The following is a 24277-nucleotide window of genomic DNA, read 5'->3' on the forward strand; positions in this document are numbered from 1 at the left end:
GGGTTTTTAATCCACTTACTCAATTTTTTCTTTCAGAAGCTTTTGCAGGTCAGTACTTGGTGGGAAGGAGTAGCTGTCACTGCTGAATGACAAAGCATCTGAGTGTAAATCGATCATTCTCTTTGCAAATGTCCACTTCTGCTCATTTAACTCAGAAAACCACAGTACTCTATCCACACAGAAAAAAGGAATATATCTGGGAATGTGCTGCCAAGGAAGGGTTTGGACAAGGTAAGACCTATGGTAGGAGAACAACAGCTAAAATTTTATCAGTTCTTGATATAAGGAAATGTCACTTCCTGGGAGTAAGTTGCTTTCCACATTAAATATTTCACTGCTTACAGCAGTGTTTGTTGCAGCAAAGTTTTAAACTTACATTACTGTTGACATCTTCTTTTAAGACTTGCAGGCTTTCTGGAACAAATTTGCTTCCTCTTTTTTTCCTCCTTACTTTGTTTTGCAGTTTTTTTAGACTCCCCTGTTAAATATTGGTAGTTACCTTACAGTCAATAAATCTGGAGCTCAGAAATTACCTGGAAAAATTCCTACAGCTGGAGCAGCTGTCAGCAGAGACAGATTCAGTATTAATGTGAGTACCAAAACAAATTGGCAATATGGATGTGAAAAAAGGTGTGTAACTGAATGCTCATTATTCTCATAGCCACAGGTACTTACTCCTAATAATAATATTTTGTTATTTATCTAACACTAATTGCTCTGCAGAAGAGGATTTGAATTGGAGAGAGAATCTAAGGGAATACCAGGCATGGGAATACCTAGGAGAGAAATTCAAAGTCAGTATACTGAAAATGAGTATTATTTCCATCCTGTCGGTGACTTTTGGTCCACATCTGCTCAAGCTTCATACTTTTATACTAGAAATACTTAGAACTTCAGAATTTTTTGGTCTTGGCTGCATTATAGAAGGCTCAGTTCATGTGTAGTCATGCAGCTTCTAATGTCTTTTTACCTGTGGTTCATAACCATTGGTGAGATTAAGAATGCTCATCATAGCTGTGTTGTTCTTTAAGTACCTCTTGTTGTTTTTTTCCTCTTTTTAATTCTTCCTTTGCCCTGAGGCAAAAACTTCTTCACTGCAGCTTCCAAAGCTTGGGGCTGGTGAAGTAATTGGGGCTGGCAAACTTGATTGAGTTTACCTCCATTTGAAATGATAAATACTAAAGAGTCCCTATTGCTGCTTCTAAATATGTGTCCTCCTTATTTTATACATTTCCCTGTTTGGAGATGCCCCCAACATTGTTGTGGTGTTGCCTGAACTCCAGCAGTGCTGTTTGGCTCAACAGCATACAAGAATTTCATATCTTCCCACCCAGCCTTTGCTGAATCAAATACAAATGCCCACTTTTAGCTGAGGAAAACATGGGGGTTTAGCACCTGAGAGTGAGTTTGTGGCAGTGACTTCTGGGCTGTTTTCTTTTGCCTTGGAAGGCTCCAAGCAATGCTCTGGCTCTTGGAATGTTTTTGAACCCTTCAAAGTTCTTAGCACTTGAATCTCCTCTCTTGCCTCTCTCATATGCAAATCCCACATGCTAATTGCAACAGCTAAAACATTCTTTGACACACTGAGGAATACCTAAAACATTCTTGGACATTTTGAGGAGCACTGTGGGCCCACTCTGGTTCTTAGGGCCTCCTGTCAAAGGTGCAGTTGAGTTGGTGGCACAATCTTATCTTCAGTGACAGATAGACCTCAGCCAGAATGTTCCAGACTGTATCTGCTAATTCAAAACTGACTTTCTGATTTAGGGCACACAGGTAGTAGTAGAGAGAGTGCTGGCTACTCATTCTATAGGACAGAGGAGGTTGTAATTTAAGAAGATCTCATGTAATGCTATGTTCTCTCTGGTTCCACAACTCTATTAGAGAAAACTGGTTTTGGAGTCTTCTCACCCTTGCACCTGAAGGTTCTGGCTGTACAGACACTGCTGAACCACAGACTCCTTTAAGCAGAGCTAATACTGATAAATACTAATAAATAACCAGTCTTGCTCTGAGCTGGTGACAATGCCTAAGAGAAGATGAAACATCTCTACCCTTTAAAGACAGATAACTGCTTTGTTCCAGCTTTCAACAGAGTTTGAACTGCTCTAAACTGTCTGTCTCTGTTTTGCTGTGCTAAATTATTCCAGTGTGTGTTCCATTCTCATGGGAAGCTGTCTAACCAAAAGGTAACATTCTTTTTTCTTTTGGGAAGCTGTCCCAGACCAGCTGGAGAGGAAGAATTATTGTCAGCAGCTATTTACTAACACTAAAAAGGAAAGAGGAATTAGGTCTCATTTGGGTTTGCAGAATAAAGCACATTCATGCACAAATCCGAGGTGGTGATTTTAGTCAAAGTGTTCATACTGACAATTCCATATTCATGCAGCTGTTTTGTGGTATGGTCATTGCATCTGGGGAACTGGCATGGACTGCAGGAGATTGAACCCATAACTCTTGGAGTTTTCCTCATTTCCTTCTGCAGTCTGGGCTGCTCAAGGTTTGTCCAGGCAGTAGCCAAGATATGGCTATGAGGTAATTAGGGGTTGCCATATAAACAGAATGGTATTACTGGAAGGGGCAAGGAAGGAAAGAAAATCAATGATGTGTCAGATCAGTGCTTAGATGGATATTATTTATAGTCTTGATCCTTAATTACTTGGGTCTCTGTATTTCTATTTTGGATCTTCTGTGTTGGTTTTTTTGCTCTGCACTCACTTGTCTGTAATTAATGTCCCAAGAGACACTTGCCTTGCCATGAGTGTTTCAATTTCTGTTGCTTTTAAACAGTGCAGGGAAAGGATGTTTTATTCAGTGCATGTGCAAGAACTATTGATCTATCCAACTGTAAAACCAGAGGGTGGAAGTTGTAACAGTAGAATCAAGTGAAGTATACATTAAAAATAGGAGAAATGTAACATAAAAGACACAAGGATCTAAAGGGATTTGTCCAGTCCAGACTGTGCTGTGATCCCAGAAGAACCCAAGATTCACCTCAGCTGGCAGCAGTGCAAGCTCTCCATAAGGGAGAGGTTGGTGGTATCTATGATATTTGCATAGAAATGATTCTCAGTGAAAAAGAATTGCAAGTTTTAAATTGTTCTCCATCTTGGCCTAAATTGCCCCAAAACAGCAGCAGTTAGTTCCCTTCAGCTGTACTTTTGCAGAATGTCCTGTTGCTATATCCCAGCTGAAGTGATGTTGTATTTCTTAGGCCTTTCATACATTTTTGTCTTTGATGTTGCTTTTGAGAAATGTGTAAGAAAATGTGGTGGGCAGGGGGGTGGGTGAAGCTGTGGGATCCAGACTGTACATCAAGACCCCATTTCATGTAGCACTGACATGAAGCTGCTTTGGGGCAGGGTAAGGATGATTCCTTACTGAGCTGTACTGAACTTTTGTCTGATCTGCAAAGTTTTTGGAGCATAAATTGTACCTAGATTTAAAAAATGACAAACATTGTTGCTTGATCAGAAATAGAACCACAGCCTCTTTCTCCTTCCTCATAAGATCAAGTCCAGTGAAAAAGATCTGTCTTTGGTTTTGAATTATTTAATTTAAATAAAGAAAACTATAAACACATCATTTTGCTATTAGAAAGGTTGAAGTGCTGGCCAAGAGTGTGACTTGAAAACAAATCATGGCCAGAATTGTCTTACAGAATTAAACCTTTATTGCCTAAAAGCTGTCCATCCTTGTTGATCCCCACATTGAAGAGCTGGGGTTTGGCCAGGCATGACTTGATTCAAATCCTGTCCAAATTAGACTGCTATGAAGCTGCTTTGCTTTCACAGAGTACTTTTTGCAGGCAATTAATCAATATCTCCTGGAGAGCTTCAGCAGAGGCTGTGGTTGTAGTTGCTCAATCACTGAGGTTGCCAAATAATCACATGCATTTGTTTTGTTTGGGAAAACTTCATGTGATGATTTGTTTAAAAAAACAAATCCAAAACTACCACAAACCAATCACTGGGGGTGGCAGTGGGGGGTGAGTGTGGGATGCACAACCAAAAAGCCATGAAAAACCCTCTCAAAGTGCAGATATTATATGGATTATCTGGAAAAACTTCACTAGACAAACCTGCAGGCTCACAGATGTCCCAGGCAGAGAATGAGAGCTGCTTTAGGTACAGTCCAGTGACTGTGTCTCCCTAGACTTCTGGTCCTGGCCTAATATTTAGCATCCTTCCTCCTGCCTTCCACTGGGGTTTAGGTTAATGCCCAGGTGTGATGATCTCTGCTGTGAACTCCCTGGTCATATTGCTCAACTATTCACTGCTACACATGCAGACATTGCTTCTATTAATAGTTAAGAGGATGCATTTCTGTGTTCTCTTTTTAAGAATTAGTAAATCTGACATGACTAAAGTGAGCCAGTGGTATAACTTTGGGGTACAGGAGAAAAGCTACAGCAGGGCCAGTTATTCCATATAATTTCTTTTCCCAAAGCAGAAATCCTTCTGATTTGCATCTCTCTGATGGAGATGGCCATTAGGATCAACACATGGAATATACTTCCTTGTGGATGCTCTAAGTGGTTCATGGGACCAGAAAACAAAGTCAACCTAAAAATCAACAGTGTGAGCAGAATTCAGCTTTGGCTGTGGGCAGAGAAGGGCAGGGGGAGCCATGTCCTGGCTGTGCTTCTTCCTTTCCCTGTCCACTGCAGTGCCTTGAGAGGCCACGGGTGCTGCTCCAGCCCCTGGTAACAAATGTGCTAAATCCACACCCAGTCCCGGGAATAATGTTCAGGAATTTGTTATTTAGTGATTTTTTAAATTTTCATTCTTTAACAAAAGCACTTGGTAACATTAATCTCGCAACTAAAATGCTGCTCTATAATTTCAGATTGACCTGTGAAGTTGAGAGATGTAGAAGGAAATGTTCTTGTCACTTCAATTAAAGGAATTTACAGCCATGATTAGTGTCAAGTGGAAAAGGATTATTTTGAAAGCAAGCTGGGGCTGCACAGAATAATGGAGAGTTATCTTGGAGAACACTCATGTAGAACATGAAAAGAATAAGCTAAAAATCCAGCTGAGAGAATCAGGGGAGGACAAATCTAAATTTAAAGCAAAGCAAGCTTCTTAAATAAAAGGTATTGATATATTAATCTAGGGAGTTTTTTCAGATTACAGGGCTTCTTTACCTCCTGTCTGCCTCGCAGGAGTTCATTTTGATTAATGCAGTTGTCCCTGAGCAGCAGAGCATCAAGTTCTGTATTCGGTATTGCCTCACCTGCAAGAACAATGAGAACTAACACTCCTCAGTGTTTTAGGAATTTTTGTTTTATTTTATTGTCTTTGGTTGGGTTTTTTTGTTTGGCTGTTTGTTGTTTTAAGTGTTCAACCTTTATGGCTGCAATGAAAACCTGGATGTCTGAAGGGAAGTGCCCCAGGGATACAAAACTGGATAAACAATGAAAAACAACCCAGAATTTACTATGTGTCAAGATTCCTAATTCAAACATTCTGGATTTAGGTTTTGGTGGACTCATCTCACATCCTTGAACGGTTAGGGTGGGAAATGAGGAGGGAGATAGCACAGGGTGATGTGAGGAGAAGCACGTGTGCATTTATTTTCCTTTGTGCTGCTTCTAAATTCCATAATTGTCTCCCCTGGGCTCAGAGAGAGCTGTCTCAGCAATTCAGAGCTGCAGCAGCTGAAGAGGCTGTAGGGAAATGGGGCTGACACCACCCTTCAACAGCACAAAGAAGAGAAGGGAAAGGAATGTGGGTTAGAGGTGCAGAAATCCAGTGTTTTAGAGAAACTCCTGAAGTCTCCAGAAGCAGAAAAATCAAGAAGGAAAAACAAAAAGACAAATTAATTCTGTAAATAATTATTACAAATTTGATAAAATGTGCATTTAAAAGGCAGTATCAGAAAAAAAAAAAAAAAGGAATTTCAGAGACCTTGAGAGACATTATGGCCAAGATTTTCATTATGTTTATTGCTGGATTTGTTTTTTCCCATGGAGCTGTACATATTTCCTGCCCCTGATCCTACAGGTTATATATCTAAATTTACAATTCTAATTAAATGGGTTGCTGTAAGACTGTGTAGAGAAAATTACTATGTTGATTTCCAAATTGCATCAATCTCATGTTGTCATCAGAAAAAAAGGAAAAAAATAAAAGAAAGTTAGGGCTGGATCAATCACATTCTTAAATTTTCCTCTAGCAACAATGGCACGTTTTATTACAGTGTTATAGGACCAGGTGATTTAAGTGAATTTTATTTATCTTCAGACATCTCAAAATTAGCAGTCTAGACACCTTGTAGAGAGACACCCATGGCCTGGCATCCCCAGGGGGCAAATCATCCCATCCCAAGGTATTTGTGTAAGGTAGGAGGGATGAGTCACTCTGAGGAGCCTGTTCCTGTCTGCTGCCCCAGGAGTGTGTGGATGTCTAGACACCCAGCATTTGGATAGTTAAGGAAGAGGAATCCCACCCAGCACCCCAGGAGCTCAGATGTTTCCTTTGTTATTCATTTGAATTAGTTTCCAATTTAGATGTAATCTTCCCCTCTCTTTCCTCCCTAGACCAATCCAGTAGGATCAAGTTTACATGAACCTTTATCACACTGAGGAGCTGAAAGGGAGATTTCCCAGAGCAGGCATAAATACAGCTGGCATCCATCTATCAGCTCCCTGCTTAATTGTGCTTTTAAGGAGTTTTTATTGTTACATTCAGGGGTTTTTCTCCCTAAATTGTGCTTTATGTCTGCCATTTCAGCAAATGCCAACAGCAAGCTTTATTCAGATTTATTCAGTAAGGATTACTTCTTGTGGAGCTGTGAAAGTGCCTGGCAAACAGCATCTGGGAATTGGGAGCTCCTGGAGGTGCTGGGGTGAGTACACAGAGACAGCACAGTGTTTGTGGTGTTGCAGTGCAGGGAAACTCTTCCTCTGTGGTGCATGTGCTGGGATTCAGAGCTCTCAGCCTGAGCCAGGTTCTGTAGGAAGCCCATTCCCATCTCTCCAGGCTCTAGTGTCTAATTTACCTGTTGGTTCTGTGTCTTACTGTACAGGTAACAGGGGTAGTACCAGGATTCAACTCAGTCTGTAGTGTCTTTTTATGTTCCTTATTGAAGGATGAAAAACCAAAGCTCATGTGATGTCAGAAGTAACAGGATTACCTGGATTTATATTGTTCAATCCAAGGAGCAGCCTGTTCCTAAAGCAAGAGGGGAAGGAAGAGTTTGAATCAATGACATTTCCCCTCACAAACCAGTTAAAGTGTGTAGAGTCTTTGAGGAGATTATGTAAAATATGAAATGATTCCTGAATTGAGTTGCACTTCAGTCCTTCATGAAGATTATTATGGAATTTGCACTGGCAAGAATTCCACAAGGATATAATAGCACATTCTGTATTTATAACTGATGTGTTTTATCAGAGCCATTCCAGCCCTGGACTGCCACAGTCAGGTTTCACCTGTGGCAGGTATGTGCTGGGGTTTTACTGCATTATGGTCCCTACCTGCATGGTAAATCTACTGAGATATTTATCTAATTGAATTTATGAAGGGCCTTTCATCACAGCTAAATACTTCATGGTCTTGCCAATTAAATTACATCAATCCCATAGAAGGGAAACTGTGGGAAATTGGAGGTCACCATGGAAACCTTCACTGGAGCAGGAAATGAAACTGCTGTGTTGATGAAGTGAGTAATCAGTTATGTACAGCCTAAAAGCAGTGCAGTGCACCTACCCTGCCTCTCATGGCTGTGTCGTGCTGGGCCTCTTCCCCACAGCCTGGCTGGGGCTCTCTTGACTTTAAAAGTGTTCTTTGTATGGAACTGAGTGAGCCCTGCCTTTCTGAGCTCGGCTTACGGGGCTGTTTAAGGTTAACATGGCAGCTGAGGCCCAGGCCAGTTCCTGTTTTGTTGTCAATATTGGGAAGAGGGATTAGGACTAATGCTTCTACCGTTACTCAGAAATATTAACAACCTAAGCTTAAAATAATCAAGTAACTGAATGGCATTTCTCCAAGGGGAATAAAAGGAATAAAGATAAATGGGGATAAGATAAATGGGGATATCCATAATATGTATGTGTGTATATCTGTACAAATAGAAAAACACAAGGCTTAAATCCTTCCCCTGCTTTATGGGAAGGAACTGGAAAGGAACACAAAGCTGGCCTGCTGCATGTGCCTGGAGCTTTGTTTGTTACTCTGCTGTGGAGGCAGCTGTCTCTGAAATCTGAAAGGACATGCAATCATTTCTTAAAGGGTTAAACAAAATCCCTGAAGAAAGGCAGCTCAAGCCTTCACCTGTCTTTCAGTTTTAACTCTGTGTACTTCCACGTCTCAAATTTCACTTTGTCCTACCAAAAAGAGAAGCATCCATTTTGTAACAGAGCAAACTATAAACTCCTCCACACTATCAAACCAGTTAAAGATCCCTTTTCCTTTCACAAAGTTGAATGGTTTTACACAGCTTCTTAGATAATAAAATTCTGGGAATACTTCACACATCAGATTCTTCAAGCACTTCTACTGCTAACATAAACAAAAACTAAATGCAAGATTGACGTTGTTCTAAACTGCAAAATATTTGAAGATAAAAATCCCCTCAGCTGGCTGCTTTCCTCACTCCAGCCATGTATCCATGCCAAGTGTAACTGTTGCCATGGCTGCTTCGTCAACTCATTAAAAATAACAGTTCACTCCTCTCCAACTCCCCTCCCTTAAAGGAAAGGGATGTGGGCTCCCTAAATCAAACCCAGACAAGCCTGTGTGCCTTTACAGCACCATTTAAAAGGCACATTATTCAAGGAATTCCTGCCTGAAGAATCTTAGTCCCTGACCGTCAGAAGGAAAGGCCTGAACCTGTTGGGGAGAATTCTTGGTCTTTTAGAAGTAAAGCTTATTCTGAAATGCCAGGATAGGGGTGGGTCAGGGAGATACTGTAACCAGCTTGTATCTTGCTGGATAACAAATACAGCTATTTCTGAAGTACTGAGAAGATTTTTGGGGTATATTTTGTGTTGTACGTAGAACCACCCCGGCATTAAAAAAAAAACTCAAAGCCATGTTGATAGAGTCTCCTTTAAATTACTGTTACATCTGATGCCTGCAACTGTAGCTGTGCAGCTTTTCCCTTTGCTGTCACAGAGCACAGCTCCCAGCTCAGCTACTGTTTCTGTTTTGCTTTTCCAGATGCGATGTGTGGAGATAAAATCATCCCAAGCTAGAGCTGTGCCCACAGGACCTTGCCCCCTGAACTGAGCCCGTCCCTGCCTGTTGAACAAGAGGACTTGCTGTGTGCTCTGGTTCTCTGGCCAACAGCATTGGAGATAAAAGAGGAGCAGTAATCAATTTACAGGAGATTTATGTGAGGTGAGGGAGAAAGGACTACCTTTGTGTGACACTTAGACCCATTCTGCCACTACACTCACTCTCTTGTCCCTTTTCATATTCATTCAAATCATTTGATGTAGGAGATGCACCATGGCTATTTATCAGCTCCCAAGTATGGACCTCATCCCAAATTTAGGGGAATCCTTGTGACATCAGTGGTGCTACCTAGCCAAGCCCTTGCACACCCCCCACACCAGGACAAGGCTGGAGCTGAGCAGCATTTGAAGCAAACACTGTGGCAACCACAGCTGATAAATGGGGGTTTCTCAGGTGCCTGTGAGCACAAGCCCACCACCCTTCACGCTGCTGTACCAGCTCCCTGGGAATTCACTTTTGAGAATAAGCATGAATTAGCAAGAGACTCTTTTTTAATCAGTCTCTGCAGCTGCTTGCCTGGGTTGCAACATAAGCCATGATAATTCATGGTTCAGATGTGTTCTAAATTTGTACAGTTCAGGAGTGCACTGAAATGATCAAATTGTTTGGATTTACACACTGCTCTGGGGAAAAAGGGAAAAAGCACTCCAAGTCCAAACAGCATTCAGAGGAAAGCTTCCATCTGCTCAAAAAGCAGGTCAGATAAGCCACTCTAAAAATTTTGTTCTGGACCCAGCCTCTACCTTTTCCCATACACCATAAGGCTTCTTCCTGCACTGTTCCCCAAGAAACAGAATTGCATAGGAGTCATGGAGGTGTTTTGACTTTTAGGACCTGATCAGGTGATTTGGAACAGCCCTCCCAGAGGGAGAGGCTGAAGTTGGGGTTGTTGAGCTTGTGTAAGGTTCTGCTACAAGAGAGCTGGAGAGGGACTTCTGACAAGGGCAGGTATTGACAGGACAAGGGGGAGTGGCTTCTAAAAGAGTTTAGGTGAGGTAAAAGGAAGAAATTCTGTACTATGAAGGTGGTGGACACTGAACAGGCTCCCAGACAACCTGTGGCTGCCCCATCCCTGTAACTGTTCAAGGCCAGGGTCAATGAAACTTTGAGCAAGCTGGTCTCTTTGGGAGGTATCTCTGCACATCACAGAGGGCTAGAATAGATGATTTTCCAGGATTCAGAACACATTCCTGGAATTTTCAGATTTCATATACCTAAGCACCACTGCAGCTTGGACAGATGGCAGCATACTGCTATGACCAGTGACAAGGCAGCAGCTGTCCAACCACAGTGTGACACTCTCTAGGAACAGGTGAGAATTCACCATGACAGGTCCTTCTCAAAATCCATCCCACCCCTGACAGGGTGAGGGTTCCTGAATAGCAACTGCAACCTAATTCAGAATTTCAGAGAATCAACTGAGTTGCTATAAGTGGTAGGAAATATGTGTAAAATGCAGTTTCTCCCAATGCTCCTAGCAGTATAATTATACCCAACCCTTAACAAAAATAATATTAATAGAAGCCATTATAATTAGTTACAGTAGTTTAATTTTGACTGTGACTTTACCATGTAGAATTAAGCACTCTGTTTACATTTTAAGTACAACGCCACTCATAGTTAACAGGAACACAGAAGTGAGACCAACCAACAGCCATCCCTGTTCCAGATTAGCCACAAGTTTTGCACTTGAGCACTTAAAAACTTCAGCAGCAGTAAAGATTGTGAAGATGCTACCACCTCTCCTCATCTATAGAGAGACCACTTTGATGTGCACACTGCAGTAAGCACCATTTTTACACCAGTTTGAAGAACCCATAGCTGTTCACACTGCCTGAGGATTCTCCAAGTTACGTGACGGTAATTGCACCTCTTTGTGGCATTTTCTACTGTTTATGTTCTATTCTGCATTTTTAGTTGTTCTTCCTATAGTTTTCTCTACCAGAGTTCCTATCTCAGTAGTCAGTTAGAAACAAGCCAAGCAGCAAAGCCTCCATGCACAGGTACATAAGGCTGTAGTAAGGACATGTCAGACTGGGCAAGAATACAAGGCTTAGTTACTGTGGCAAGGAGCCCAGAGCTGCCAGCTCAGCCTTCTCCAAAATGTGGCAGAAAAGCTTAGCTGCAGATTCTGCATCTATTCCCAAGTTTTTACTTGCACATCCTTCTACCTTCTCCTCTCACCTCTGATATAACCTGAGCTGGAAACCACTCTTTCCTGCCTTGCAGTTCCTCTCCATCTTCCCTCTGCAGGGCACAGGAGCAAAGTGCATCACATGCTTCACACAGAGATAACCATGTACACAGGAAGTATTATAGCACCATACACCACTAAACCAACCAGCAGTAACAGCAGAGTTCAAGGAGAAACTGACAAACTTGGAAAAACACAACACTCTAAGTGAAACAATGGTAAATTTCACTTCACAGCACCTTGTTACACTTGAAAAAGCAATTCTAGAACAGAATTTCAAAATAGTTAGGATTAAATTAATCCTGTAACTGTACTTGCACTCGTCCATCCTGTTAAATGAGTACTGAACTGCAGAACCTTAGTGCCTATAGCACACATGCACATGCTGAGCCTGCAGCCCTGTAGTTCTAGCAATGGCTGTGTCACTCCATAGATAGGAAAGTCATGAGTTTCAGAGGAACAACTTATCACTAAGTGTTCTGGGAAGCCCCAGGATGTCAGTGCTCACCACTGCCACCCAGGAGTTGCAGCTCCATCAAACACAGCCAGCTCTCAACCTCGAGCCACTGAACTGCATTTGAAGCATTCCTGTCTCTGAACTGGACCCCACCCACACCAGTATCCCCTGCTCTCCCTCCAACTGCTGGATACACCCAATTTCTGAAATGCAGGGGTGGTGCCATGAATTCTGCCAGCCATTCAAGCTCAATGCCCTTTATGTCATTTGGCTTGTAGAGCAGAGTCCCTGTAGCTCCTGGGCTCCACACTGCATAGGAGCTCCCAGGGCAGTAACAGAACTCCCTGATAGACCATGGCTCAGAACACTCCGGAGGGCAGAGCTGTGACTGGAGCTAGGGAGCCCTTCAAAGCAAACCATGACCTTGCCAGCTGCTGTGTTACAAGGTGCTCCACTGCCAACTCTCCCTTTGCTCAAAGCAAGCCTAGTAATCAGCTCTAGTCCTTCTCTTGGGCTCCACTTCACTTCCTGTGCTGTGTAACAGTTTACAGGCTACAGCACTCACACCACTGGCAAAAACGCTCCAGTCCAGGAGCCACTACCCTTTTGCCACTAGAAATTTATCACCTTTCAAGAATGTAAGTCTTGAGTATCAATGAGGACAAAAAAAACTCACTGGGGACAGGTTCTAGGAAGTAAGGTGTTTTGAGTATTTAATAGATGACATTTCAAGCCTGTACAATGCAACATCATTTAACTCTTTTGTAGGCATTTTTTTTGCCAATTTGATTTGAGAAACAGGCAGCTAATAGACAGTGCCACTTGATTCAGAAACATGCACGTGGCCTGGGGGGAAGCTCAAAGCATTAACCAAGTCAAAAGCACATACTCACTGATAAAGCATACATTGGACCACAAGGCAAACCCCTACCATCTCTTCAGCAGAATTCCATCATTTCTCCTCCTGTCACAACACATCTGTAGTGTCTTCCTTGTCTGTGACCTTATTTAGAATTCATCTGCATATCCAGACAAGGAGTGTAAAAATAATTTCAGGATGGTTGCAACCTAAGGCAACTCCCACTGATGTTTCGTTTCTTAAATGAACAAGTCATCAGCCAAAGCTTTTCTACTGGGAGACATTCAGAAACAAGTCAAGTATCACAATGTTTATTGATAGATACAAGTATATAAAATCAGGGCATGAACATGTCTTGATAAATTAATAGACTTAATTTCAGTACTGTAAGAGGGACCAATTCAAATTTCTTACCATGTCATGTTTCACACCCACAAAAACCTCTTCCAAAGGGCATTAAACCATCTCTTCAGCCGATCAGTTTTTGTGCAAGTAAACTGTTCCTTTTATAAAAGACTTGTGCACTTGCCCAGGCTCAAGGATATTAAAACCTAGCACATAAAGCCCATTACTAGAGGTAGAAATACAGGCAAATATACTATTACGGCAACAACCATCGATTACAGTTAAGGATTCTCTGTAACAACCAAATGGATAATCAAATATTGCAACAACTCAAGTATTACACTGAGCAAAGTGCATTTCTACAGTATTCAGTGTTGCTATTCAGTTTCTAACTTAAAAACAGCCTATGATAACTGGCAGCAAAGAAGACCCTTGCAACAGACTGCTTCTGCTCGAGAACTTATGATGTAATTATTGCATGCTGCTAATACACTGTTATCTAAACATTGAAGATACTCTAAAATATTTTTATTGTAGACTATTAAGACATACTACAAAAACCTTTTGCAGAGAATATCCTACTGACATACTTCTGCTTTAAATATTGTGAAACATTACAGCGGAATGAATTTTCGCAGTGGTTAGGTCAAATGCAGTTACATCATAGCAACAGTATGTTTGCACAATTTAAGGCTTTGGCTGGTTCTTTAGTCAGCTTCTTCTTCAGATTCTTCTTCTTCAGCAGTTTCCAGCCAGGTTAACCACTGGTTTACCTGCAGTTACACAAAACTGGTTTAAGGGAGCAGGAATTGTTTCCCCATTAGGTTTTTCCACAAAACACTCATCTTCCCCTCCCCCAATCTCAAAGAACTTTCATCCATATTTGCACTACACACAGGCCTCCAGTCAATAGGAGAGATTTAAGTAATCTTGCTCCTAGTGGAATAGTGCAGGAAGATTCTAGATATTTACAAGTCTTACACGCTTCAGCAGTCTTCTCCAACACTCCAGTGCAGCAGAAATAACAAAAAAACAAGTCTCTATTCTAATGTTAAGAGATTTACCTGGAATAAAGCTTTGCCTTTCCCTGGAAACTCTTGAGTAATGTCTTCTTTCCATGCCAAGAAGGCTTCTTCTTCAATGATCTCCATGTCATAGAAATGAACAAAGAAGCGCAGTAACATGCCTGTGAAAGTCAATTTAAACTTGGTTAGCTTTATAACCTTCTCAAACACTTGCTGAATTTTAAGAAATGTAGGGACAAGCCAATTCAAGTGAGACCTCAATGTACTTACCTTTTGGAAAATTGTTGTTGTAGCAGTGCACCTGGAGTGCATATAAAGCACTCACTTGCAGATCAACATGGTCGTGGAGGAACTTCTGCATCACTGGCTTGAAGGAAAGAAGCAGCTGCTTTTCCTGCTCGAGCTGCTCTTTGGATGGAGCAGATGAAGAATCCGATTCGTCACTGGGTGGGTTTACTTCACTAGAAATATACTGCAAGAAACTGGACAGAAGAAAAGCCAAACTAAGTTCTATAAACTAAGAGATCAAAGCACTTGACATATATAAAGCTCAGATTTCACTGCAACTATTCTGCCTCCAGCTGTAGTCAGGAGCAAGCATAGGGACTTGTACTATGGTTGAGAGTGCACCAGAAAAATCCTCGTTCTGCTTTTGTTACAGCTCTACATTTTAGAAAAACACATCGATCTAGACTTCCTGCCCAAGAAACCACTTCACATACTGATGCAAGCCTGAGACTTGCCTTTCTTCTCAAATACAATGGGATTTTACTAGAGAAGGTTCACTCAGAATATTGTCTCCCCATGTACTGCATCTCAGACTTCTGCAGAGCTCCATTTGAGCCTTTACAGAATTTGTGCCTTACTGGTAGCTTAACTGAACAAATACCTAAAAATACGTCAGAACAGCATCCCACCTGGTCATCAATATATTCACAAATCCCTTATCTACATGAAGCTTGGGTGAAATGTTATCTTTAATCCACTTATAGATGGCTTGAGGGGATGGATCCGATTTTATTTGCTTTAGCAGTTCCTTCTCCAGTTTCAGAAGGGGGAACAAGAAGCTAAGCCCCTTCCCTTCCAAGATCTCCAGCATGCGGTCCTTGTTCTGGTCAATTTCTGACAAGGAAACAAAGACACGTGTTAAGTGCTTCTCAAGAGCTCTAAGTGATGGTTCATGCTCCAGCCACCCCCTTAAGAAACATTCCTAACAATAATGACAGCTAATTCCACCAAGAGAACCCTGCAGATTATTTCACTCCGGCATAAACTAGAACATCTCACTTACTCTAGGATCAGGTAACAGAAGAGCTCTGTGGCAAATCTTACCTGGTAACATTTTCTGCATATTCACTTTGCTTTGTTGGAACAGTTCTGTTAGCCATTCACGGTCTTGTAACTTAGCTAACTGCTGAAGACAGAGCAGGAAGAGAGGGAAATGGGTGCCACTTTCCAGTGGTTGAGCCAGTTCGGAAATGCTCACCAGGTCTGAAATAATGGCACGGGCGGCAAACTGTGCTAAGTAGGATTTCACCAATGGGATGTCCACCTCCAGTTTGGGGCACTGGTCCAATACATTCAGGAATGCCTAAGAAACAATAAACACACAAGATGAAATTCCTAAGTAATCCTGTTCCTGTGCAACATAATACTCATCATGAGTATGTTTTCTGTAATCACTTGCAAAGAGGATCCCAGGTTCCAGCTGCCTAATTACTGCATGTCTTCCTTTTATTGCTTCTTGTGCCCCTCACAGGTTCACATACTATTTTTACCTCCTCAGATTAGGAGTTAAAAAAAATATTTGCACACTGCCTTTACAGCAGCTCAACACCACGAAGAGCCAAGAAACAAGAACTGTAATATTATCAGACCACAATACCTGCATGAAGTTGTCACTGGTGGCTATTCCCTCCTGCTTGAGCAAGCTGATCAAAGTACTTGCTTTCTCTTTGTCCTCATCTGATCTATCTAGGGATTGAAGGATTACTTTGCTCAGCATCTCAGGAATGAAGTGTTTCGGAGCTCTCATTTCTCTCACAGTATTGACAGCATCATTAGCATTTCCATTGTTCAGATACTCAGTCACAACAGCCTCCTGGAGAGGAAAGAAACACAGTTAAACATTCTTTTTGAAGATCACATCCAAAGCTCTAAGATTCACTACTGCACACTAACTTACAGTTTGCTTAAGTAGCTCTTCCTTAGAAGGAGGTGGTTTCTTGGTGGTCTTTGCAGGCTTCTCTTGTATAAGTGGTGGATTTGTTTTAAGACCAAGTTGAGGCGGCTGAAAAGAGACCAGAATTTGTTTCTTTGTAGCACATCTACCTTTGCTTATATAAAGTTTTACAATACAAAACATAAAAAGCAGATGGAACTCAAATTAGTTTGGTTTCATACATTCTTTTCCCAAGTCCTGCTCTGTGCAATCAAAGACTTCTCTCTCCCCACATATGAAATTAAGTTTTCCAAGCACAAACAGGAAAGTATAGCCAAAAACATGCAGGAATTTTTTGTATTTACCTGTCCCAAAGGCGGTGTCTGAGTGCGTGGTGGTTGAGCACTGGGAGGAATCATAGTTATCTGGGGCTGAAGCTTTGGCACTTGGTTTTTATTCATCAGGAAAGACTGAGCAGGTCTCAGGCTAATCTGTAAACAGTAAGTAAGTCAAAGAAAAACTCAAACTGTTTCTAGTAATCTGACCAACAATATACAGCCATGGACTCGCTCCAACTTATCTCACTGAAGCATAATTTAATTTCTACAATATTAACACTCAAATACAGATAAAGCCACATGTGTTCTGAAACGCTCCCAAAAGCAAATTACTGGCATTTAGTTCAACTACTATAAAAATCTGGAAATGCTCCTTTTAGATGCAGTATGTTAGAGACCCAAGAAGATAATCAGCATGCTTGCCGATGTATTTTACAGCCAAAATGAAACTCTACCAAATTGCTCAGAAATCGGGATACAAGTCTGGTTAACACTCAAAATCACAATGCAGTTTACTCTGCATTTGAAATTTTGCCTATTAGCCAGTTCTAAACAAAAGAAAATTAAAAAAAAAAAATTAACCTGGTCCAGCACTTCAGGGTTTCTAAAGTTCAGGATTTTCTGAAGTTTTAATTTAATGTTTTATCAATAGGATGCATGGGAACTGATGTCAGAGTAGTGTTCTTAGAAGTGTGTGGGAAGGAAAGGACACCCCAAAAAATTGCCCTCATATCTCAGTCTTGCTCATAGGACGCTGGATACCCTAAGGAAAGTGAGGGGGGTAAAAGGTGAAAGAGGAAGGGACAAAGAAGGAGGAGAATGAAGAGGAGGAGAAAGAGTTCCAGCATTAGTCCTCATAATAACGCGTCTTGCTATAATCATTGGGCAATATTTAGAATAGGCTGTAAATAATGTAGGCATGTCATGTACCTCATCTGCATTAAGCTGTCCTTTCTTAGAAAACCGAGGTGGCATATCCTTCGACTGTCCTTGTTGCTGGGATAAGAGTCCCTGATTCTGGGTATGGTAGAGTTGGCTTTGCCCCTATTTCAGAAAGGGAGATATAGAGAAAGAAGTGCAGATGATGGAGTGGCGTACATCATTTGGTAAGTAGTACCAGAGGGACCAGAGGAACAAAGATTCTATTTGCCAGGAAGGGAGAAAGAAGGAGCAGGGGTGGTGGGAGAATAGCATCTATCCCTAAAAACAGGGCCATCTTTTAAATAAAGCACACCGTTCTGACCCACCAAAGCCACATGCACCTTTTCTTGCAGTTAAAAAAAAAAAGTGTACTTCTTGCATCTTTTTGTACTATTTAAAAAGTGGTTTAGAATGTTTGTATCAGCTGAGCATCAGTTATCAGAATCAAATCTGAATAGGTCTTTTAACATAAGCAGATTTTAATCCATAACATACGCATCTCAGGAAGTGCTTCTAAACAAGCTGAAGTCACCATGCAAACAGCTTCCTTACCTGACTTTTCAGAAAAGATTTGCCTAGGTCTCCAAACTGGGATTGAGCAGAAGGCATGAGGTGACCCCCATGGCCATTGAAGAGTTGGTTTGAACGATGGCGTCCCATGGTGGGTGAGAATCTATCCTGAATAACCCCTGGACCAGTACCAATTCCGCTACCTGGATCAGCAAGGAGACAAATGACAGTTTTAATTCTTGTTCAGCACAGCAGAGCCACAGCCACCCCATCACTCTGTGGTGTCAGGGTACCTGGCATTTGTCCAAACATATCAGCAAGCCCTCCGAGTGGGTCCCTGTCAAGTTTCATCCTGGGTGGCATGAAGGGTCCCTCCAGAAAGAAGTCGCTTCGCATCCCTTGAGACATAGGAGCAGGAATAAAAACTCCCAGATCCTTTAAAACAGGAATTACAATTTTGGTCAGTTTCAAGTAGCAGCCCCAAGAAAGCAAAGCTTTTAGCCCCCAACTACAGAAGTCCATCTGGTTTTAACCCTTAAGCCAACTGTGACACTGTGTGAGAACTACTCCCAAGTGCAGAGCGCCAAGGCAGGCTCTGGACCTTACACACAACACTCACTTTTACTGCATCTTGACGGATTTGATTGATAGTCTTTGGTCCATTGTCAAGAAAAGCTTTGCGAGGAACCCAGTTGTGTTCTCTCAACTCCACAGTATCCTTGGAACAGAACAGGCTATTAGGAAAGGATTCAAGACCATTTTGCAAGGAAAAAAAAAGCAGCGGGGAGCCATTTAATCATCATACCTGCAGCAGGAAACGAATCCTTGCTGGCAATTCCTTACTTGACATCAAGGAGCGCATACGGGCAAAGTACTGATCCATTAAGGACTGGGGGAACAAACGTTACAAGTTAGAATTATCCTATCAGTGCCTTGAGTGTTTTCACTCACGACATTCAAGGCAAAATAATACAACAAGCTGCCCTTTCCTGCTATCTCTAGCTCCTTGATGACATAGTCTAAAGAACTAATGCATCAAGACATTTGAATCAGAGATAAGCAAGACAGCCAAAATTCTGTTCGTTTCAAGCTTACATTCCCAACTCTCATGTCTCAAATCATCTAGCTGTACTAAGAATAGCTCCTCAGCACATCTTCTCAAACAGTGTTTAGAAAAACAACACTCTCACTTAGATATTTCATGATGACCCTAACTACATCCTGGTGAAATGTTTAAAACTGTTTTTCTATCAAGAGAATTAGTCTGGAAGCCATAGTGGGAACTCTTTTCTCTAAAAAAAAAAAAAAAAAATCAAACCTCTGTTTTGTACCTATGAATACTGAATACAGAAGGTTCAGGCAATCAAGTTTTAGCCACATAATTTAATCAGGTTAATGACTGCACTAGATAGGCACATACCTTGGCTTTCGCATGATCTAATCTAGGTCCCACTGTCCTCATTATCTGACAGAGGCACTCCAAATCCTCCCCCATATCTTTGAGTTGAACTCTCTTCTTCTTTTCCAAAAGCTGAAAAATTAAAGGGGAAATTTAGGATTTAAAAATTTTATAAATGACAATTTATAATAAGCGACAAACTTTGTACACTGACATTTAAAAAAATATTGTTTTGTTCTGAAGGCAAATGGACTTAAAAATTAAAATTAAGATCTGCCAATTCTTAAGTGTGTGTAGTTTCAAGCACCTACAGCACACTTTTGTGCTCATTTTCCTTTTGAGACAATTCCTATGGCATTGAACAAGGCTGGTTTTACCTCTTAATCATGCCAAAAGATAACAGTAGGGGATGAGCAATCATCAGGAAACATTTTTGTGCCATTTTATGCTCCTGCTCCGAGATTCTCAAAGCAGCATCAATATTTGCATATTTTTTTCTTTTTAAGTTCTGTTTTGCTCCTAGCTTCCTCCCAATCTGAATACTCACTGTTTTGATGCACTTATGAAGGATAGATTCATGAATAAGATCAAGCTTGCCAAGTTCTCCAATGAATTTGATGTTCCCCAGCATCTTGATCTTGGCAATGGCTCTCTGTTCCTCCTCCTCAGGGAGGAGGGGACCATCATGCTTATCATAGACTGGAAAACAAAGAAGCCCGTTTTACACGGCTGTGGGAAAAGATGACAAATAGATTCTGTATTAAAGCGGTTTTAAAACTTACTATCAACATTTCTGGTTCGGTTTTCAAATTCATCTTGAAGTTTAGATATTAGGAGGCGTCTGAATGTCTACAAAGAGAGAACAAAGAAAACAATTAAGCTAATCAGGGCAGCTACAAATGCACCCAAAATTTACCATTGCAGATTAAGAGATGCACTCACTGTGCTTTGCTTCTGTCCTGGATGACTCTCTGCTGATGGGCCATCAAAGTTGGGTGCATCTTCTGCCAGTCGCAGACATAGTTGAGCGTACAGCGAGCTATACTTGGGCTCTTCAAGGGCTTTGTCTACGATCTGCAGAGAGCCAGGTTGAGTAAGGCAGCAAGCAGCAGGAGGGTGCAAATGTTATTAGGAGACTGAGTTGCAAGACACAGAATGGATTATTACCACCCTCATCTAGAACATCCTGTTTCCTGCTTAATCAAGCACAGAAGCATTGTAGTCCAACACCAGCCTCCATGCTGAAGCGAAGGACAAAAGCCACTGCTTGCTACTGAAGAGGCTCTGTAATCCTTGGCCACAAAACTCAAGTTTATTATGCCAACACCGACATTAGTATCACCAATCTAATCTCGTTTAAAGAAAGTGATGTAATAGTTGCATCAGTGTCCCCAGAGATCACCAGTGATTGCCTTGCCAAAATCAAGTGGCTTGCTCCTCAGGAAAGAGGAAGGGGAGGCCAAGCAAGTAAGATGGCTAACTCACACCTCAGTTTATATTAAAAAATAATCATAGAAGCCCAATCATGTTTAGTCATTGGGGAGACTTCTAAATGAGAAACTCAAACCATTAAACCTACTTCCTCCCCAGTAGATCCTTTTTTACACAGAAAGCAGGGGTGGGACATGGTGTTTGATAATCAAGTACACAAAAGTATTATTCATGCTACTTCTGTATCCCATCAAAACCAACCAACCCCCGGCTTTCCAGCATGCAAGAAAACTGTAGATAAAAGAAATGCAACCAGCTTACCAGCAGTATGACCCCTTTTAGGATGAGCTTAGATTCTACACCCACATTGAGGAGCTCAAGGCATAGCTTGTCGAACTTTTCAGGAGTAAGCTTATTTAGTATGCTAAAGAGGAAAAAAAAACCCAAAATCAGAATATAAAGACACTCTAAGCATGCTACGAGTCACTTTAGACTCAACTTTTTTTTTTTGAAAAGTGCAATTTTCCATTCAACTGGTTTTTTTTAAGATCTTCAGATTCAGTGAAGTACCACTGAAAATACTAATCTGCTTACAATAATTACTTGAAGTGTTTTCTGATGCTAGATTACCAGGCTGGTTCCTTGCTAAAGGACACACTTCCCCCAAACTCAAGGCCCCCATCTTCCTTTCCTCCAGCCTATTTCTTAGGTACACATTGCTAATGAAAACAGTAAGGAAAGAAGTAATTTTGTGAGGAACTTACCCTCTTACTTTCCTGAAGATTGCATCATGTCGTTCTTTGTCGTTTGCGGAGTCGTCATCTCGTCTAGTGCTTCGTGAAGGAATCCATTTCTGAGCGTTTTGCCCTGGGGTTTTCCCCAGGAACTCGCTGCAAAATTTTGAAGAATACGGTTGTTAAAACAGAAACAAGTGATTTACAGAACTGCCCTTTTAACCCTTCAGTGATGCCTTACTCAAAGCAATTCCATTACTTGCTTTGTTAAGAGCACACAGTTACCCCTACCAACACTGCAACATCTGCTGCATAGGAAAATACTCAACAACAATGCCTGGCACCCAAAAATACTCTCCACACTTTCTAAGTTAAATACATAACAACCCCATGCCCATGCACTGCCTATCAACCATGAGGTACACTTTAAAGGGCACAGACTGGAAAACACTTAAAGCTCTTTAACTCAGTAGGTATTTCTGGTAAAACTTTAAAGCTAGCCCATTCTCAGTTCTGTATTCATTATCAAGCATGCTCTGACTTTGAAGTCATGCAAGTCAAAGAGCAAAATGACATACCTGTTGCTGGCAGTCTTGGGATAGTGCTGAGGTGCACCCCTACCACCTCCTCCGCCTGAAGAAGCACTGTTAAAAACAACCAGAGAAACCTGGGTAAGTCCAACATCTCCGTTTTGGTATAAACATTACACTAATTTAAGATGCCCTCCAAAGAGATTTTCCATGGCTAACTACTCATCAAACAAACAAAGGGTACCTGAAACGAGAAGCACCCCCTTCTGCAATCGCACTCTCCACTTTGGCGGCTTGACAACGAAGAATCTTCAAAAGAATAAAATTAAATTGACGGGGTAGGGAAAAACAAAACCTAGAAAGACAAACCAAGCATTCATATTATACTTGTTTACTATCAGCCATAGCATTTAACTTTAAAAAGTACAAACGTTTGTCCGACAATGAGAACCCTCCAACAGTGAACCTTACAAAAATTAAGAAAACTTCCATTCGTGCAATACTTTGGGACAGTCACAGAAAGGCCAATTTCATCATTATAGCCATGTTTCCCAGCGAGGGTGAGGGCAAAGAGACAAGGGAACCATAGACTGAGCAAAAACCCTCAAGTTTATCCAAAAGGCAAGAGTACCCGCAGGAAAGAACGCAAGTATTTTTTTCTTTTAAATAGCACAGTGAGTCCTTTACTGACGTGATTTAGAAACTATGATTTATAATGGTACAAAAAAGCAGTCGAATTCTGAAAAGCATCAGACAACAAAACGCAGGCTTAATGCGGTAAAAGGCGTGTATCCTGCGTCCAAATGGCGTACTAAGCCACCAAAAACCGAAAAAAATGCACCGCCCACCCACTACCTCAACTTTCAGCTTGCATAAAGAACCTCACTGCATGGCTCACGTAGCGGAACGGCGAGCACGGCGACAGAAACGCCCAAGGGAGGGAAGCCGGGGAGTGTCCCGGATGCGCCCGCAGCCCTCTCGGAGCCGAGCGCGGCGAGTGCCCCCCGCCCGCCCGGCGCGGGCACGCGGAGCGGCCACAACATGGCGGCAGCAGCGGCGGCGAACAAAAGGCTCGGCCGCAGAGGGCGCCCCCCGCAGGCGCCGCGCGGCGCCGCCGCCCCCCCGCCCCGCCCGGCGGGCGCCGCCCGCTGCCCGCGCCCGCCCGGCTCTTTGTTCTCCGCCAGGGCGCCGGGCGGGACCCGCTCCCCCGCACCACGGCGGCCGCCCCGGGAGACACGAGGGGGAAGCAGGCGGTATCGCCCCGCACCGGGGCGCCCGAGCCCCCAAACAGGAAACATGGGCGAGGCGGCTGACGCGGCGCTTCGGCAGCCCGCTCTCCACTCGCGCGAAGAAAAGCCAGTGAACAATAGTAAAAAAAAAAAAAAAAAAAAAAAAAAAAAAAAAAAAAAATCAGAAAATTCTCTCGTCACCTCCCCACCAGCAATGTGGATCCTCAGACCGCAGCCCGCTATGTGTGCCGCGGCTTCTCCCTCCGAGGGAAATCTGGGGGGCAGTGCGGGCGCCCGCAGACCGCGGCCAGACCACCATCCCGCAGCCGAGCCGAGGCCACTAAAGGCACGGCCCGTACGGACAGGCACCGCCCGGTCCCGTCTCCCCGCTCTAACCTGCAACGCTGCCGCTCAGCTTCCCCTCCGCGCCCGGCGGGAGCCGCCGAGCTCCTCCCCCCCTTTGCTCAGCGGCGGCGGAGCCCGCAAAGCCGGCAGCGAGAGCGACCGCCGGCCCGGGCCGCCATTTTGTGCGGGAGAAACAGACAAGCAACTGACAAGAAAATGGCGGCCACTCTGGGCGGCCGCCATTTTAGGCTACAGCTGCAGCAGTACCCGCTCACTCCCGGCCCCAGATCCACGGTTCTCCCGCCACTCCGGCATTTCTCACCTTCCCTAAGGCCTTGTCAGCTTCCCCGGGTCCCGGCGGCTACCAAGGGCAGGGGAAAAGGCAAGAGAAGGGGGGGGAGGGGAAGGGAGCCGGGGACCGGGGCTGGGGAGGGGAAGGGGGGAGCGCGCGGGACAGGGCGAGTCTCCGAGTCACCACAACAGCAGCAGCAGCACCGACCCGACGCCTCCCCCCGCCACCTCCATAGAGCGCCGACCACCGCCGCCGCGTCTCG

At 42.9% G+C, this 24277-nt stretch overlaps 1 protein-coding gene and 1 non-coding gene across 2 annotated transcripts; both read right to left on the reverse strand.

Annotated features, from left to right (window-relative positions):
• Nucleotides 1–13050: 13050 nt before the first annotated feature.
• Nucleotides 13051–24038, reverse strand: EIF4G2 (eukaryotic translation initiation factor 4 gamma 2). Its single transcript, XM_071428379.1, has 23 exons — nt 23991–24038; nt 23775–23836; nt 22394–22504; nt 22198–22263; nt 21650–21775; nt 21207–21309; nt 20397–20528; nt 20237–20303; nt 20002–20153; nt 19476–19586; nt 18861–18944; nt 18675–18773; nt 18349–18490; nt 18098–18258; nt 17555–17668; nt 16652–16777; nt 16311–16415; nt 16011–16226; nt 15458–15716; nt 15043–15247; nt 14396–14607; nt 14165–14286; nt 13051–13873 (listed from the first exon to the last, which is right to left on the reverse strand). Exons 1-23 carry the CDS (start codon nt 24036–24038, stop codon nt 13808–13810), a joined length of 2889 nt encoding a protein of 962 aa, XP_071284480.1. The 3' UTR covers nt 13051–13807.
• Nucleotides 17346–17513, reverse strand: LOC139590743 (small nucleolar RNA SNORD97). The gene has a single exon (XR_011679423.1). It is a non-coding gene; the product is annotated as a small nucleolar RNA SNORD97 (small nucleolar RNA).
• Nucleotides 24039–24277: the final 239 nt, after the last annotated feature.

Source organism: Agelaius tricolor, unplaced genomic scaffold (genome assembly GCF_023055355.1).
Source record: "Agelaius tricolor isolate 1412-34295 unplaced genomic scaffold, bAgeTri1.0.p SCAF_5, whole genome shotgun sequence".
Taxonomy (NCBI): domain Eukaryota; kingdom Metazoa; phylum Chordata; class Aves; order Passeriformes; family Icteridae; genus Agelaius; species Agelaius tricolor.